Source organism: Carlito syrichta, unplaced genomic scaffold, assembly GCF_000164805.1.
Source record: "Carlito syrichta isolate Samal-C Ts95f unplaced genomic scaffold, Tarsius_syrichta-2.0.1 Scaffold305210, whole genome shotgun sequence".
Lineage (NCBI taxonomy): Eukaryota > Metazoa > Chordata > Mammalia > Primates > Tarsiidae > Carlito > Carlito syrichta.
In genome coordinates this window covers 227,223-243,680 of record NW_007249306.1, presented here as the reverse complement: position 1 = coordinate 243,680, position 16,458 = coordinate 227,223, and the positions used below count along the sequence as shown (strand labels likewise).

At 34.8% G+C, this 16,458-nt stretch overlaps 1 protein-coding gene across 6 annotated transcripts in view; it reads right to left on the bottom strand.

Moving 5' to 3' along the window:
* The window catches only part of PPP3CA (protein phosphatase 3 catalytic subunit alpha), a 324,678-nt gene that overhangs the window by 159,982 nt on the left and 148,238 nt on the right, over window positions 1-16,458 (bottom strand). For 4 of the 6 annotated variants that reach the window (XM_008061335.1, XM_008061336.1, XM_021714081.1 and 1 more), the window contains exon 2: window positions 13,480-13,680. The exons of the other annotated variants lie outside the window; for them this stretch is intronic. In XM_008061335.1, the coding sequence (XP_008059526.1) occupies window positions 13,480-13,680 (201 nt within the window). The remainder of the gene's footprint in view (window positions 1-13,479; window positions 13,681-16,458) is intronic. 6 annotated transcript variants of the gene reach the window in all.

The window sequence follows — 16,458 nt, the reverse complement described above, 5'->3', positions numbered from 1 at the left end:
TAATGATCCTTATAGCTTATTGTTCTGCCATATTCAACATATGACCTCTGTTCCCATAGCTAGGATGGTGTCTTCAGCTCCTGTCATCCTAAGTATATTGTCAAGAACAGGAAAGAGAAACAAGGAAGGCATTATATTTCTTCTTAGTTGCACAGTCTGGAAGCAGTGTACATCACTTTTGCTCACATCTCACTGACCAAAACTCAGTCACTCAGCCATACATAGCAACAAAGGAAGCTAGGAAATTCAGGCTTCATCTGAGTAGCCATGAGAAAAATTAGAAATGGTAAGAAGAATGTTCAGAGACAATAGTGAATCATCAACTCAATCATACAGAACAGTGTGTTATGATGGCCCCTAATGAAAACTGTCAAAATACTTTGGCTTCTTTCACTCTACATGACATCCCAGAATGACATATAATAGTAATTAAAAATATATCAAAGCAAATTTTAAAAATAAACTTTGATTCTAAAAGTTGTTAGTTATAAAATGTACACTGTGTTCCCATTACAAACAATGCATCTCCTTCTTGATCCAAAGTTTTCTATTTGATGCTGTGTGAAAGATAAATTGAAAAGTCAGTCACAGCCAGACTCGATGGCTCAGCCTGTAATCCCGTGCTTTGGGAGGCTGAGGTGAGTGGATTGCCTTAGCCCGCGGGTTCAAGACCCGCCTGGGCAACATGGTGAGACCTCATCTCTACAATAAAATAAAAAAAATCAGCCGAGCATGGTAGTGTATGCCTGTAATTCTAGCTACTAGGAAGCTGAGGTAGAAGGATCGCCAGAGCCCAGCAGGTGGAGGCTGCAGTGGCCGGGAGCAGCCACTGCACTCCAGTCTGGGTGACAGAGTGAAACTCCAACACACAAAAAAAAGAAAAGACAGTCACTTTTATATTAAATCTATGCATTGCTTTTCTTTCCTACATTCTTGCTCCAATATACCATTGTTCAACACTTCCTGATTCCACATATATTATGATACCCTTACCCTACAGACCTTGCTTTACACTGCTCTGAGAATCACTACTGTGTGAAATGGGTAGTCATCAATACTTTCTGAGAAATGGAGTGGCAATAAAAATAATGCTTTAATAAAATTAATACAGTGGTTTTAATGAGATCACTTGGGAATATAAAACAAAGTATGTAGATTAGAAACAGAAAGATTAGAAATAGAATAGTTTCTGCCAAATGGAAGCAGCAAATCATACACATTGTAAAGGCATGCATTCACAATTATGGAGAGACAAAAGTAGGTAGGTTAGAAAAAAGAAAGCAAGTGATATCCGAAGACTTCTGGGGTCTACGGATTTTATGTTCACTGACCCAACAGGGAATGTGATCAAAGACTATAGAACTTAATATCACAGGTTGAACTGAAACAGAAAAAAATAGAGAATAAATTCTGACTATGCTGGTTAGTTGTGATATAGGCAGTTAAAGTCACAGAAGAGTCTAATAGAGCTGTGATTGGAAGGAAAAAACTACCCTGAGATGGTATAGTGTTCTCATTGAGAGACTGAGGCTCAGAATCAGTTCCTTGCATTTGATTCTAGGCTGCTGGATTTACTAAGGCTGTTATAGCTTCTTCATCTATAACGGTACTATTTAATCTGGTAGTTACTGGCCACATGTGACTGTTGAGCACCTGAAAAATAGTTAATCAGACTGAAATATGTCTTAATTATAAAATAAACAGAATAATCAAAGATTTAGTAAAAAGATAATACACAATATTTCGTTAATAAGTTTATATTTATTACATGTTGAAATAGTTTGGATCGTGAAAGTTAAATAAAATACATTATTAAAATTATGTTCCCTGGTTATTTTAAAACTTTTAAGCAGCTTTTAGAAAATTAAAATTTAAAACGTGGCTCATATTATATTTCTACTGGACAGAGTTCCTATCCAACATAGGGATTAACAACCTCATCAGGTTGTTTAATAGAGTGCATAGAGCCTTTAGTACTGTTAGGCATGAAGAGTCCAAAGAATGCTAAATGCCATTCTTTAGCACTTGGAGGTTAGAAAAGAGGGGCTAAAAACTAGGAGCTTCTTACTAGGGTGAGACAAGGCTTATGGCTGTACACTGCAGCATCAGGCAGAAATCTGAGTCATCAGGGAGCTGCAGCAGTTCTGCAGAGATACACCAAAAAACCGTAGGTAGAAGATTAGAAGCTGCGCCTAAGTTAAGCCAAGAGGAGGCCCTAGACGACGTTATTCTGGGGCCCCATGCTAAAATCAGTTGCTTAAATTTGTTTTCTTTGATAACTAAAACACACAAAATAACCTGGTATTTGAGTGACAATTTTCTTCTAACTAGAAAAAAAAGTACAATTTCAGACAAGACTTGTGGGGCACATAAGATTGCTACTTTTATCAATGTTTTACAACAAATATTGTTTGATGGGAATAAGGGAGAAAGATGCAGAAAGAAAAAGACAAAAATTATTCTAGAGTTTATTCTTTACCAGAAGACCAATAGAAACTGAAATCTTACATAAACTAAATTACACTGAAGGGTATTAGAAGAATTTCAAGATTGTTTTAAAATTATTCCAAGAGCTACAACACCTTGAAAGCAAAATTTCTAAAGCTAAACTTCAGAAACAAAGTCATACAGGAAAAGACAAAATAAAAACCGTGTATTCACTTTTAAAATATTAACTGTCTCTTTAACATATTCTAAGTTCTACTTTACCTCACTAACTGTAGCATGCCTTCTCTAAGGGTTGCGTGATGTTGAGGGTATAATTTGGATGCTTATAAACACGGGTATCAATTAGATATTATTTCAAAGCATTAGTTGAGACTATTAGGAGAATTTCCTATCAAATAATATCTCAATTGTCTATGAGCCACCCTTTTTGTCTCTGGAGCCAGACTGCCTGGGCTTGAATAATACTTTGAATCAGAGACTCTAAGATTGTATATTTACTATGTCTTTGACTCTGGACAAGCTCTATAAACCTCTCCATATCTCAATTTTCTCATATATAAAATGAACATGCAAAGAATATCTAACTTCCACAGTTATTGTTGAGTTCATTCATTGCTTATGAACCTGAAATATTAGCTACTATGTAAAATGATTTCTATTTCTTCGGTGTACAAAATTATAAAGGCATATTTGAGGCTAAACAATATTATATTGTTTTGACACATGATCCTTTAACCTACAATTTGATTTTTTTCCAACAGAACTGATATTTGTCTAGACTTTTCTTATTCAAAGGATTATTGACATATGTTGAAACATACTAAAAATTGTTATGAAGACAGTCTGGGTTTTCTAGAAACTCTCATCAGGTTGCTTAGTAGAATAAATACCATCAAATACTTTACGGTTGCCGGGGGTGGGGGGAACCCCATTAGAAATCTCTGCAACATTTTCCTAATTTAAAATGTCAGAAAACATGAGAAGTATAAAATCTAGATAATGTACACTTTGTTGGTAGACCATAAAGTATTATTTTAAAAGTCAAGCAAATTTGAAATGAAAATGCATTTGCATCAGAGTAATTCTCAACCATCAAATATGAACAATTACTACTTTGAAGTGAGACTTTTGAGCAAAGCCCACCCTCGAATATATTTGGTTAATTGCTTCTAATTTTTAACAATATATTATTATCTCATTTTTTTATTCTCATTTTTTTACAGCACTAAAATGTTCACAAAAACATTTATTTTATTTAAGTTTATTTTCCTTAATTAAATGTATTTTCCTTAATTAAAATTCATTTGCAGTTGAGAAAGAGTAAGTAGGGGACAGTTGTAGTTAGAAGGGCCTGTCTGCATCCTCTACCATTCCACAGCTCTCTCAGTCTATACTTACAGCCATAAAAAGGGAAATGCACGGTATGCTATATTATCCAAATTAATATAGTTAAAATATTTCTATATTTTTAATCACCAAACCATGAAACAGAAATGAGAACTGGTATTTCAGCTACATAACAATACCAGTCATGACAAAAATGGTTATAGGAATAATAACAAAATTTACTACTTAGTGGTTATGCATTCCATCTGTGCTATGATCGCAGCACTTCACCTTGTCTGAGTGACAGGCACGACACTAACATCATTGAATATGTAGGGAAGCTGAAGCTTAAAGAGGCGAATACCTTGCCTAGTGCTACATAGGTAGGAAGTGGTAGATGCAAAATGCTAATCTAGAGATCCACTAATTTTAATCTAGACAGTATGCTGGATAGGGCAAAAATAAAGTTATTGTTGTGCTGCCATTAGGTGGTACACCTGTGGTCCCCCTTTCTCATGCCAGTCTTCATCTTCCCCCTACACTCTCCCAAGATAAACTGGCTAGACCAGAAATTTGAGTATAATCTGAGGATTCTAAAGTCTATAGAGGGAAAAGAAATCTATTACTTGGCTCACTGCCATTATGCCTTTAATAAGCTAAGCAGCCACAAATTATTTTGTAAAGAGGCTAAAAACATCTCATATATTTTCAACATTTTTTCAATTCAGATTCTCAAGCAGAATGGATATTTTATATCAATAATGTAGAAATTTACTTTCTAACTTTTACCTAGCACTGATATATATTTAATAAATATTACCAGCTTATCTCTTGAAGAAGGCAAAGAAAGAAGTAGTTATTCTTAAGCTAAGATCTACCTTTGAAGGAGTTGACCTTTAATGTTTAAAACATGAGAAAGAGAATTTCAAATGAATAATTTCTGTTTCATGTTTATGGTTATCTCTTATTTACCATATAATATCCAAATAATCAAATTTTACCTTTTAAAAACTAAGTTAAAAACGTGTAATAAGGATTTTAAAGGGGATGCTGAATATTTACAAATTTTACATTAGAGCCTGATTATAATACTTTTTAAGAAATAATTAGATTATGCTAATAAAGACCAAAGCAAACATGCAAATTACTTTGACAAGGCAGAAAGAAAGATATAGTGGATCCTTTCTTTAAAATGGAAACAAATGTTTTTGCACATCATTTCATAAATATTCTCCTTCATAAGCAATAAAGGATATATGATTATGAGAGCAGTTAAAAGCACAAATAGATGTATCAAATGCATACCACCAGATGGCATCTTAAAACAGAATGTACATTCAGAGACTAAAAGAGTTAATAACTGCATTTCTGAAACGGAATCAGATTCATAAATTCCAAATAGATATTTTAATAATAAAATGTCTGACACAATTCATAAAATCCAAAATAACTCAACCATAATACTTTCTTGAATATTTAAAAAAGAAATGAAATTGAAAAGACCAATGTAAATAAAATGGTGACGTCAATTTATATGAAGATAAACAACTCATTACAAACGGAGCAATAAGAGCAAAAGAAAACTTGATTGATCATTTGAGGTTTCCCACATTTCTGCCTTTAATTTTCCTTCCTACTAATCCCAATTTTACTCTTGCAAAGGGTTTTTTTTACAGTAAGGATAAAAACCAGTTTAAAAACAGAGAGCATTAATTAAAAAATTAAAAAGAAAAGCTTATAGAAATCAAACAGGTCACATTTCTTTCACTTAAATATTTGATTCTCATGAGTATAAAGTTCAAAAGCTTTGCTGTTCAAAACTTAAATACAGAATGAAACAATGCAGCTGTCTCCAACTGGCTGATGCATAAACCACAACATCCAATATGAAACAAAATTATTTACAGAGAGGCATATTATACACAAAACTAGAGTCAAAAGTAACCACATGAGGACTAGAAGTCTTGCTCAGAATATTAAAATACAATGTTGTTTCATAAATCTTTGAAAAAGAATTTATTAACCTCTGTATGTGGGGTTTGTTGGGATTTTTTTCTACCATTATATAATCAGTACAACCCTATTTCTACAAAATACATTTTGCTATAAATGTTATTTTCATATTTTCAAATGTTATTTTCATATTAACATGAAACTTGTTATCAGCTTATTTATTTATTCTTTGGTACGGAGACACACAAAACACTAGGGGTGCCAAAAAAATGTATAAACATTTTAAATATGACATCTGCTCAAAGTATGACATCTGCTCAAAAGAATGCCAGTGTCACCATGTGACAGGCAGGACAGTCAAAGAAAATGCCATTATGTTTCAAAGTTGAATTGATATGGTAGCAATGTGCAGTATTGCACAGTTGAGGGAACATCATACTGCACATTGCAACTATATCAATTCAACTTTGAAACATAATACATAGAAACCATCTCTAAAAATGTGTATACATTATATATATACATGTGTGTATATATATAGTTTGCTTACATAGACCTTTTTGGGTTTCATATGAGGAAAACAACATTTTTTGAGGGTTCCCTCCACTCCTCAACAGACTAACTTAGGCCTCATACCATTCAATGGGCTTTCATGTTACCTCATGAGACAATGCTCACTCAATGATGACAATGGCAGGCAGGACAAAATATGAGAGAAAGACAAGCTATCTTACCTTCAAGTCTAACACAAAGCTAGAACTGAATCACCTAAAGGCCTTGTCTCAGGTAATAGATTTTCACAGTAGCAAGATGTATAAATAAAAGTATTTAGTCAATATTTTAAAATAACACATTTTATTTGCCAAGATAGTAATTTTAAATAGTGGCACAGTTATTCAACTAAATTAAATTAAATCAAATTTAATTATTTTCCCTTACTAAACTACTAAATTAAACCACAGATTCTTCTATAAGAAACAATTTCTGACTGATTGGTATATTTATTCAGTATCTTATATGTCCAAAATACTCACTAAAAAGACAGAAATCAATAAATTCAGGAAAACAGAACAGAATAAAAACATAACTTTTTAAAGGAATACACTGACACACATATAAATTCAAACCCTATTTAGAGGTTCCCATATATTTCCATTATACCATTATCACAAATATATATTATATAAAAATATATTTATATACAAATTATATACAAATATATTATATTTCTATATTATATAGTGTATATATACAAATATATTATATACAAATATAGTATTATCAGCAGTGAATTTATATTAAAATTATTTTGAAACAGAAGAATATCCACAAAATCATAATACAAGATCCATGTCCTCAGATGTTCAACTGTTAGTAAGATAATAGAATGTTTGTTTGTTTGTTTGTTTGTTTGTTTGGAGTCGGAGTCTCACTCTGTCAGCCAGGCTGGAGTGCAGTGGTACTCTCAAGGCCACTACAGCCTCAACCTGCTGAGCTCAGGCAATCCTTCTGCCTCAGCCTTCCAAGTAGCTGGAACCACAAATGTGCGCCACCATAACCAGCTAATTTTTTTGATATATTACAGTCATGAGGACTTGCCAAGTTACTCAGGCTAGCCTTGAATCCCTGGATTCAGACAATCCTCTCACCTTTGCCTCCAAAAGTGCTGAGATTACAGGCATGAGCCACCATGCCCAGCAAGTTAATAGTATAAAACAAAGAAATTATCCAGGACAACATAGTTAAATGTCAGGCCATGTATGATTATTCCTAGATTTAATGATTTCATGGACCTGTAAAATTAACCTCCACCCCCAAATAAAGTGAAAATAGACATGGATGACTGCCTAATTTTAATCCCAGCTCTGGCTCTTTCTAGCTGGGTAACCTTAGTAAGATATGTGATTTCACTTAGTTTTAGTTTCCTCACTTGTAAAATGGAGTTGATGACAGTATTTATTTCATAGGGTTGTGTGACTACTAAGAGTTAAAAAGTACAATGTTTAAATAGTGAATGACAAACAAACAAACAAGAACCTAACCAACATTAGCCTTCATTAAAAACAAGTAATTACTTTGTCTTCCAAAAAGCGATCAAAAAATACTTTCTACTGTCACCGTAGTTTCATATACAAAAAAAGAAAGTATTCTCACTAAAATGAAAAGGGATCAGTTAAGATTTTGTTATGGACTAGAACCAGTCTATAAACTGTATTTGCGACCATTATAGCCCAGACAGATAGCCTCAGAAAGAAAATAAAATCAATGAAATATAAAATTATTAGGAACACTTCCGTGAGAAATTAAAACATGAGATGAGAGTGGAAACAGGAATATAATCTGAGTAGACACAGGATAACATCTATAATCTTTTTTTTTAAGGGTACCTAAGAAGATATTCTTTCCTTACCTGGAGACATTTCAGTATTATCTGAAACACCATGTCTCTTAAAGTCAAGAAAGTATTAATTTTGATATGTTTTAACCTTCTTCAAAAGAATCAGAGTATTATTACTGTAAGTGATCATTATCAGATTTTAATAATAATAATTTGGGGAATATTTTTCTTCCTATGAAAACAACTACAGGTACTGGCTTACCAAATGTGATTAAATATGTCACTGTGAAGAGTACCAACTCATGAGAAATTGAGAAGCATATGTATACTGTGTCTTAAAGTAAATATAAAGCAAATATATATATATATAGATCAAAAGCATCTTCATCACCTGGGAACTTGCTAAGATATTCAAATTCTCAGGGCCTATTACAGACCTATTAAATCAGAAACTTTGGTGGTAGAACTCAGTAATATATGTTTTGTGAAGCCCTCTAGTAATTCATGCTGAAATTCAGGAGCACTGACTTCACCTCTCTGAAGTGAAGAGAGGTGAAGTTATACAATGGATTTTATTTTATTTTATTCCATTTTTATTTTATTTTATTTTATTTTATTCCATTTTATTTTATTTTACTTTATTCCATTTTTCTCAGTTATAAAATGGATTTCCAAGAACAACCTTGCAAGACCAGAAGGGGAACAGACCAGAAAAAAAGAACTTTGGCTCTCCTGCAGTCACCTTTTATCATCATTACCTGTTTTTTTTCAATCAAGGGCCCAAATTAAGGAATATAAGGACATCAAAATCATGTGCTGCTGCCACAGGTTGGAAATGAAATGTGCTGACTTTCCAGCAGTGGGCTGAGTACCAAAATAGGCCTCTGGTTGCAAGACAGGCCCTAAAGATTTGGCTACTGAAATCACAAGCGGGCAAAATGCCCCAGAAGTAATCATTTATCCCCATATAAACTAAGGCCACACTGCTTCATAGTGACAAATGATAGTACAAGAGAATAAACACTGATCTTTTAGGTCCCAGAAGACATGAGATTCCTATCCCCACTTAACTATCCCCAGAGTGCAGGCAAGGGGAATTCTCCTAATTGACGTCAGCTGCTGTAAGGGAAGGAATGTCATGACCTTAAATTTGGCCACCAGAACACACTCACATCCAGGAACAAAGCCAGAGGGTTCTCCTGGCAACTGCCTGACATGCTAAATGGCAGGACCAGTCACAAAGGGAATCCTTTACTGCCCCAGGGACAAATCCCCCACTGCAGGAAACAGACAAACCAGAGAGATTAGCAGTTTGCCCAGCTGATGCTGGCCTATCCCCTCAGACCAGAGAGCAGAAAATCACTTCTAAATCATTCTATTCAAAAAGCTAAGCTCCTGGTCTGCTTTTGTTTTACAAATGAGTGGAATGTTCTCTGCTAAATCAAAGGGAAAACAGGAAAAACACGAGAACTTCTAGGAGAAAGTTCGTAAATTAGATCCCTTTATTAACCCTCTTATTGTATTCAAGAAGTCTTTAACAGGTATTTTTTTTTTAATACAAACTAATCAGATGTTTTAACAATCATTTCTTTAAAAGTCCTGTAATAAAAATTGGATTCAATCCCCTTACTCTGCCATGGCCCCCTGGACAAGTATGAAAGGTTCCTAAATCAACTTCTCTCCCAAGAGTTCCTCTGCACCCCTCCTGACTCATTTCATCCAGGCTGCCATTCTAACCACCAAACTTGATTGGGTAACTCTCCTGCTGAAAGATACTCTGAACCCCACTGTATATAGAGCAACATCAGGATGATAAAGTGCTGTCTATAAGAGACTAATACCTAGCCCTGGCCTTCCAGCATCAGTCTCACCCTCCCTCACCCCACTTAACACATCCCACATCCTTCTGAAACCCTATCTTCTTACAGCAGCTCTCAAAGAACATGCCTTGACACTTTACAAAAAATATTAAGTGTCTCATATTTCTAAGAGCAGTGTCTAATGCTATTGCCTCTGCTCAAAATGTCCTTTTCCAGCTTTTAGATATAGTAAAATTTTACTCATTATTTATGATCCAATTCAGATATCATGCAAACTGTTAAGACTAAGGCCACACTGCTTCATAGTGATAAATGATAGTACGAGAGAATAAACACTGATCTTTTAGGTCCCAGAAGACACGAGATTCCTATCCTGACATGCTAAATGGCAGGCTCAACCAATAAGGGAATCCTTTCTGCCCCAAGGACAAATCCCCCACTGCAGGAAACAGACAAACCAGAGAGATTAACAGTTTGCCCAGCTGATGCTGGCCTATCACCTCAGACCAGAAAGCATTCCATTTTCTGAGTTCCCATATCAGTTTTTAGGTGCCTTCATTATACTTCTTAAAAGATTAAGTAATAATTAGTCTGTTTATGTGTCTGACTCTCTAGCTACACCTTGAGTATTCTAATCAAGGACTCAGCATTCCATTTTCTGAGTTCCCATATCAGTTTTTAGGTGCCTTCATTATACTTCTTAAAAACTTAAGTGATAATTAGTCTGTTCTGTGTTTGACTCTCTAGCCACACCTTGAGTATTCTAATCAAGGACTATATATATTTCTTATTATCCATAGTCCCAATCTGCTGAATAAGTTTTCAATGCATATTCATGACAGGTAGGAGCCTATCTATTTGCTATTTTCTTTAACTCAAAGATGGAATATAATAATCAATGAACACTGTCAGGGAAACCTTAGCCATTGAGAATATTTTTAAAAGTTTGGGCTTTAAATTAGCTATAACCAATTGGATACTTCTTAATTTGCTTTAATAAATCTAGGTCATATCCTTTAATCAATAGTTTAATGTACTTATCCTTGGTTAAATATCTGTTTGTTTGTCCTGTTATATTCTGAGCCCTTGGAAGGCACAGAGCAGGTCTCATTCACAACTATATAACCCAAACCACCTATACCGGATAAGTGTCTAATAAGTGTTTTGCTAAGTCAAATTATCAAAATGAACTGCCACACTGATATTTTGCCACATTTTTTCAATGTTGCATTTGTGTGTTTCCATAGAACAAAGATAAATTCAACTCAATTTTCTAAAAAAAAAAAAAAGTCAAAGGGGAAAAATACTTTTCTTCATAAAATGTCTCCAACACAGAAATACAGTCTTCAAATTAAATAGCTAAGACAGGTTGCACTGTAATGAGGCAAATTAGTTGAGAGAAAAGAACAGCACTTGCTTCATAGCTCCCTTGTTTTGATTGAGGATTTACAAGTAAATCTCGCCTTTGCTCCCATGAATATAGCTTACTCACCTATCTGAAACCATAAGCTAAAGTCACACTTCTTGAGTCCAAGTACACACTGCCTTATCTCCTCCTCCATTGGGACAGATGCAGGGAGCTACTAGGCAGCTTCCTGGTCTTTCTGTCTTCTCCAAATTAAAATATAATGATTTTTCAGGGGAAAACAAAACATCCTAAATGAACACAAATCTTTCATTACTTTAAACACTTGAAGGAGGAGGCTTTGTTCACTTAAACATTAAAGAAATGCTAAAGGAATGAAGGAATATCCAGATTTCCAATAACTAGAACACTATTACGTTTTTCTTAAATGGGGGAAACCATGGCAGATGTTAGCACAACTCTTCTCTAAACATCTGAGAGCAAAATATTTTTATTAATAAAAAGTCGAGGGGAAGACTAAAAAGAAAGCAAGAATAGCTTTGTGTGCAATTATAAAATATTTGACATTTGTTTTGTTTCAAGCGTTTACATATCCACTATACTTAAATCCTGGATTCCACACAAGAAGCTACCGGCCAGTAACTTAGAGTAAGCATACGGCTTCACTTAGTCACCACTGGCCCAATGCCGGGTAAATAACCTTAGAGCCAATTCTTCCTTCTGCCTGACCCTATCCAGAGTTATAATTTTTCTAAATTACAAACAAAACAACAAAAAACAGCATTGTGCCAATCAGAAGTAAAATGTAAACAGTGTCAGTTTCTTTGGAATAGGAACTATTAGGGACGTTATGATCATTCAGGAGATCTTATTATTCAAAAGATCTTACTATTCAAGAGAGTTTATCTTTCTCTTAACAGTTACATTCAAATACACAAAGTCCAATAATTTTAGAAGAAGCAACAACTAGTAGATATGAAATATTTTTAAATGTCCCCTTTATTTATTTTTTATTTTTGGAGATAGAGTCTTGTTCTATCACCTAGGCTGGAATACAGGGGCACAATCATAGCTCGCTGCAGCATTAAACTTCTGGGCTCAAGTGATCCTCCCTCCTCAGCCTCCTGAGTAGTTAGGACTATAGACGTGCACCACCACATCTGGCCAATTTTTCAAAATTAGCTGTAGAGAGGGGATCTCATTACATTGCCCAGACTGATCTTAAACTCCTGGCCTCAAGCCATTCTCCCGCCCTGGCCGCCCAAACTGCTTGGATTATAGACATGAGCAACTACAACCCAACCTCCCCTTTATTTCAACAAGGACAATACCCTGTGTCTAAATTATTATGCCAGAATGAAAATATGTAAGAGGAAAATAAATGTATTTTACCTTCTCTAAAAATGAAAACCTGCAAGTTTAGCAAACTCCATAAAGGATAGGTCCAAAGTCTCTAGTACTAGATGCTCTATACCATATAACTTTTTTTTCTGACAAGATTTAATTTGTATGGCCTAAGAGAAGCACACTTGCACAAAATATGTATCTGACCATAATAAGTAACAGAACCAAAACACTGAAAAAGTGGAGACGCATTTTCTAGGCATAAAAATGCTATAACAAGAAGAAAAAATCATCTTTCTTCCTAAAGTTCAGCACTTCTCAAATTTTAATGTGCCTCAGAATCACCTAGAGGACTTGATAAAACACAGACTGTTGGGTCTCACTCCAAATAATCTGATTCAGAAGTTCAGGAATGGGGCCTGAGAATTTATATTTTAACAAGTTTCCAAGTGATCAAGACTATGGTGTTAGAGGATCACACTCTGAGAACCACTGTGTTAACTTAAGTCACTCATCTCAACACTGTAGAAGTCTTATAATACCTTGTCTAATCTTGCCCAATGACTATCCTATGTTCTTTGGGTCAGTCAGTATTTCTACTGACAAATAACATCACTTCTTAAAGCATTTCTTCAGCAATCTTCATCATCTCTAAGTTGCAAGCCACATTTTAGGGCAACACAATCTTACAGATAATCAACACATGAAAATAAAAATATTTATGTATATGTATAATACCTTTAGTCCTTTAGTACATAGATTACCAGTAAATGATTATGTTGAATAAGGTATCTGAAGACTCATTGATAGCTAGGACTTTTGATTTAATACTATAAAGAACAAAGTGTGTACATAAGTGTGTAGCCACCATACTCAGGACTTACCTGTGACTGGTGCATCGATATCCAGCAAGTTTTTTTCCTGTCGTAGAATTGAAGCACCCTCTGTAATTATTCTCAAGGCAACACTCTCTTCCAGCCTTCCCTCCTTCATGAGGTGTGCCTTTAAGATATCCACACGAGGTTTTCCATCATTATCAAACACTTCCTTTGCTGTGAGCCGGTGACTTGGAGGAAATGGGACAGCTAAAAAAGAAAAAGTCAAATTTTTACATTAGCCAAAACTCAACAAAAACCATTCAGTGATAACCACCAAATATCTATCCCTATCACTAACCACCTAATGGAGTATTTTTAAAGTCCCCACATTAAAATATGATTAAGGTCTATCAAGAATAAAAGATTGCCTCACGTTTGAGTCTAGAAATAATGTGATTGCTTAAATGAAATCTATAGTTCTTATTCATTCAGTACTATCCCTTGCATCTAGAAGATTCTGATTAACTTAAAAAGAAAATAGGTTGAAAAACTCAGCAAAAGAAAATCATTCTTACACATCAACCAAAACCAATCATACAAAGATGGGCCTCCACTAGAAAAGAGATTCCCCTACTGGGATTAGAGGAATGGGAAAAAGTGTACCCAATGAGATTTACTGCTTTAACCAGAGTCACATTTTAGAGTAAACTGATTGACTCACTGTTTAAAAACAGAGCAGGAATCTGAAAGCAAGCACACTGAATCCTGAACAGAAAATCAGAACTGCTTGTGAGAGTGTGTGCTTGTTCTGAAGGGACCCCCTGAATAGTGAGGTGACAGTATGATGTTAGTGAGCAGATATAGATACATAGGGAAACAATACAAGGACAAACTCTATTTTGCTCAGACTTAGAACCATTCTCTCTTCCACCAATCCCACATCTTCTTAACACAAGAAGTTCTCTTGTAGCTACTGCCTTCCTCCACATTTGTGAGTACGTGCATTCACTCATGCAGCCAGAGCAGATTCACTAAACTCCTACAACATGCCAGGGCCTCCAAAGTTCCACGGTTAGAGATAGTATCATAAAGTTTAAATGTCTAATAAATGGCCACCAAACCCTTTTAAAACTCATTATTTCTCTACTTCACATGAGGGTTCACTCAATGGATGACAACTCAGATCTGTTAAAAAGTAACTGGCTCAACCAAGAATAACCTACCCAGCCAAGAAGAAAAAAAAAAAAAAAAAAAGTAACTGGCAAGAAGCGTAAACACTGTCCCATGTAACTGTCATGTGTCATAGCATATGCACAAGCCACATGCAGAGAGAACCTTCCCTGGGTGGCTCTGCTCCTGGGAAAAGTACTTGATGTTAAGGAATAAACCTGGTGCTTTCCCTTCCTCAGAGTGTCTGTCAAAGAAGCAAGATTTGCCATATACCTATGGTAAAAAAATTTTGTGCAACTTAATAGCATAGATTTGTTATCTGAGTGAGTAAAATTATAACTTCTTAGGAAAAAAAAATCAGGAACCAAACCTGCACTGACGAACACAAGTATAATTTTTCCAAAGAACCTAACCATATCTATTTAACTAGGCTGCCAAAATGAAGTGGTAGTGGAGCAGGAAACTTTTGTGGTCAGACAAACCTGGGTGCAAACCTTAAACTCTGCACATTCAGTTGTATGACCCTGGGCAAGTTAAATAACCTCCTTTGGCTTTGGCTCCCTCACTTGTGAAGTGAGGATTACATCTATGTGAGGACTGTTATAATAACTAAAGAGTAACAGCAGTAGCAAACATTTATAGAGTGTTTATTTTATGCCATGCATCATTTGGGTAATAAAATCAGACACAACAGTAAATCTGTAAGATGAGTAAGGTGAATATACCTGTGTTTATATATAAACTTATTTAGTCCTCATAACATTACTATGAGGGAGAAACTTGAGGCTCAGAAGCATTAAGCACCTTGCCCAAGATAACCATCTAGTGATTTATGTGTAGACTCACTGAGTTTAAATCCAAGCAGTCTGATGCCAGGAAACCTGTAACAACTAACTACATCGCATCCAAGAATGTACATAAGACAGTGCTGAGTAAGTAAAAAGTGATTACTCCATCATTTTGAAGAAATAAAATTCTAACAAATACTGAAAGGTATTTCTTTTAAAGACTCCTTTTATTTTCAAAAAGATATTTGAGCAGCATATGGTACATAATAGATATAATAGATACATAATACAAAAATAAAAGATAAAATGTAAAATGCCAAAGATAAAATGATAAAATAAAAGATAAAATGTAAAATGCCAAAGCATAATGCGTATGTTGAAAAAAAATCCCAGGATTAAACAATGAGGAGAGAAAAGGAGGAAATTGGGTCATTAAACTTGAGGCATATTGGGGCTATTTTGTCTATTTTATTTATTTGCCTCCCCCCACCTTCCTTGCTTGACTAATATAGTATTTTTGTTAAGAAAACATTGAGATGTTTCAAAAGCTATATGTCTTTACATGTCTTTATGTGTGCTTTGGGATTAAAAAAATACCTTACCTGTCAATTCCTCAAATTCTCCATGCTATGGGTCATGAGTCAAGATATGGGATGAGGGGTGGAAAGGGAGGAAATTTCAAAAGTATGTTTCTGGTTAGAGCAAGAGCTAATTTTTTCTTTTTTAATTATTTCCCAAGGTGTGTAAGGCAACTATAAAGGTTTAAGGGGCTCTGAAAACTGTCAGGCAAGAATCACAGGAGCACAGAAGGAAAGGAGGCTTATATACTGTCAGACAGATAAAAGCAATGAGTATCTGCCACACATGTATTCGCTGGCTTTATTAAACTTAAGATAGATCAAAAGATTAAACCTGAAAGTGTTGAAGCATTTAAGAAGGTAAGAGGCAAATGAGAGCACTCCAGGGAGAGCCTCACCTTCACGAATTAGTCTTTCTCCAAATCCCTAGATTCTCTGAAAGGCCAAGATCACTGCAACAACAGATGTTGCACTCTTCATTGCAGATTTTTTACCTTCCAATATTTGCT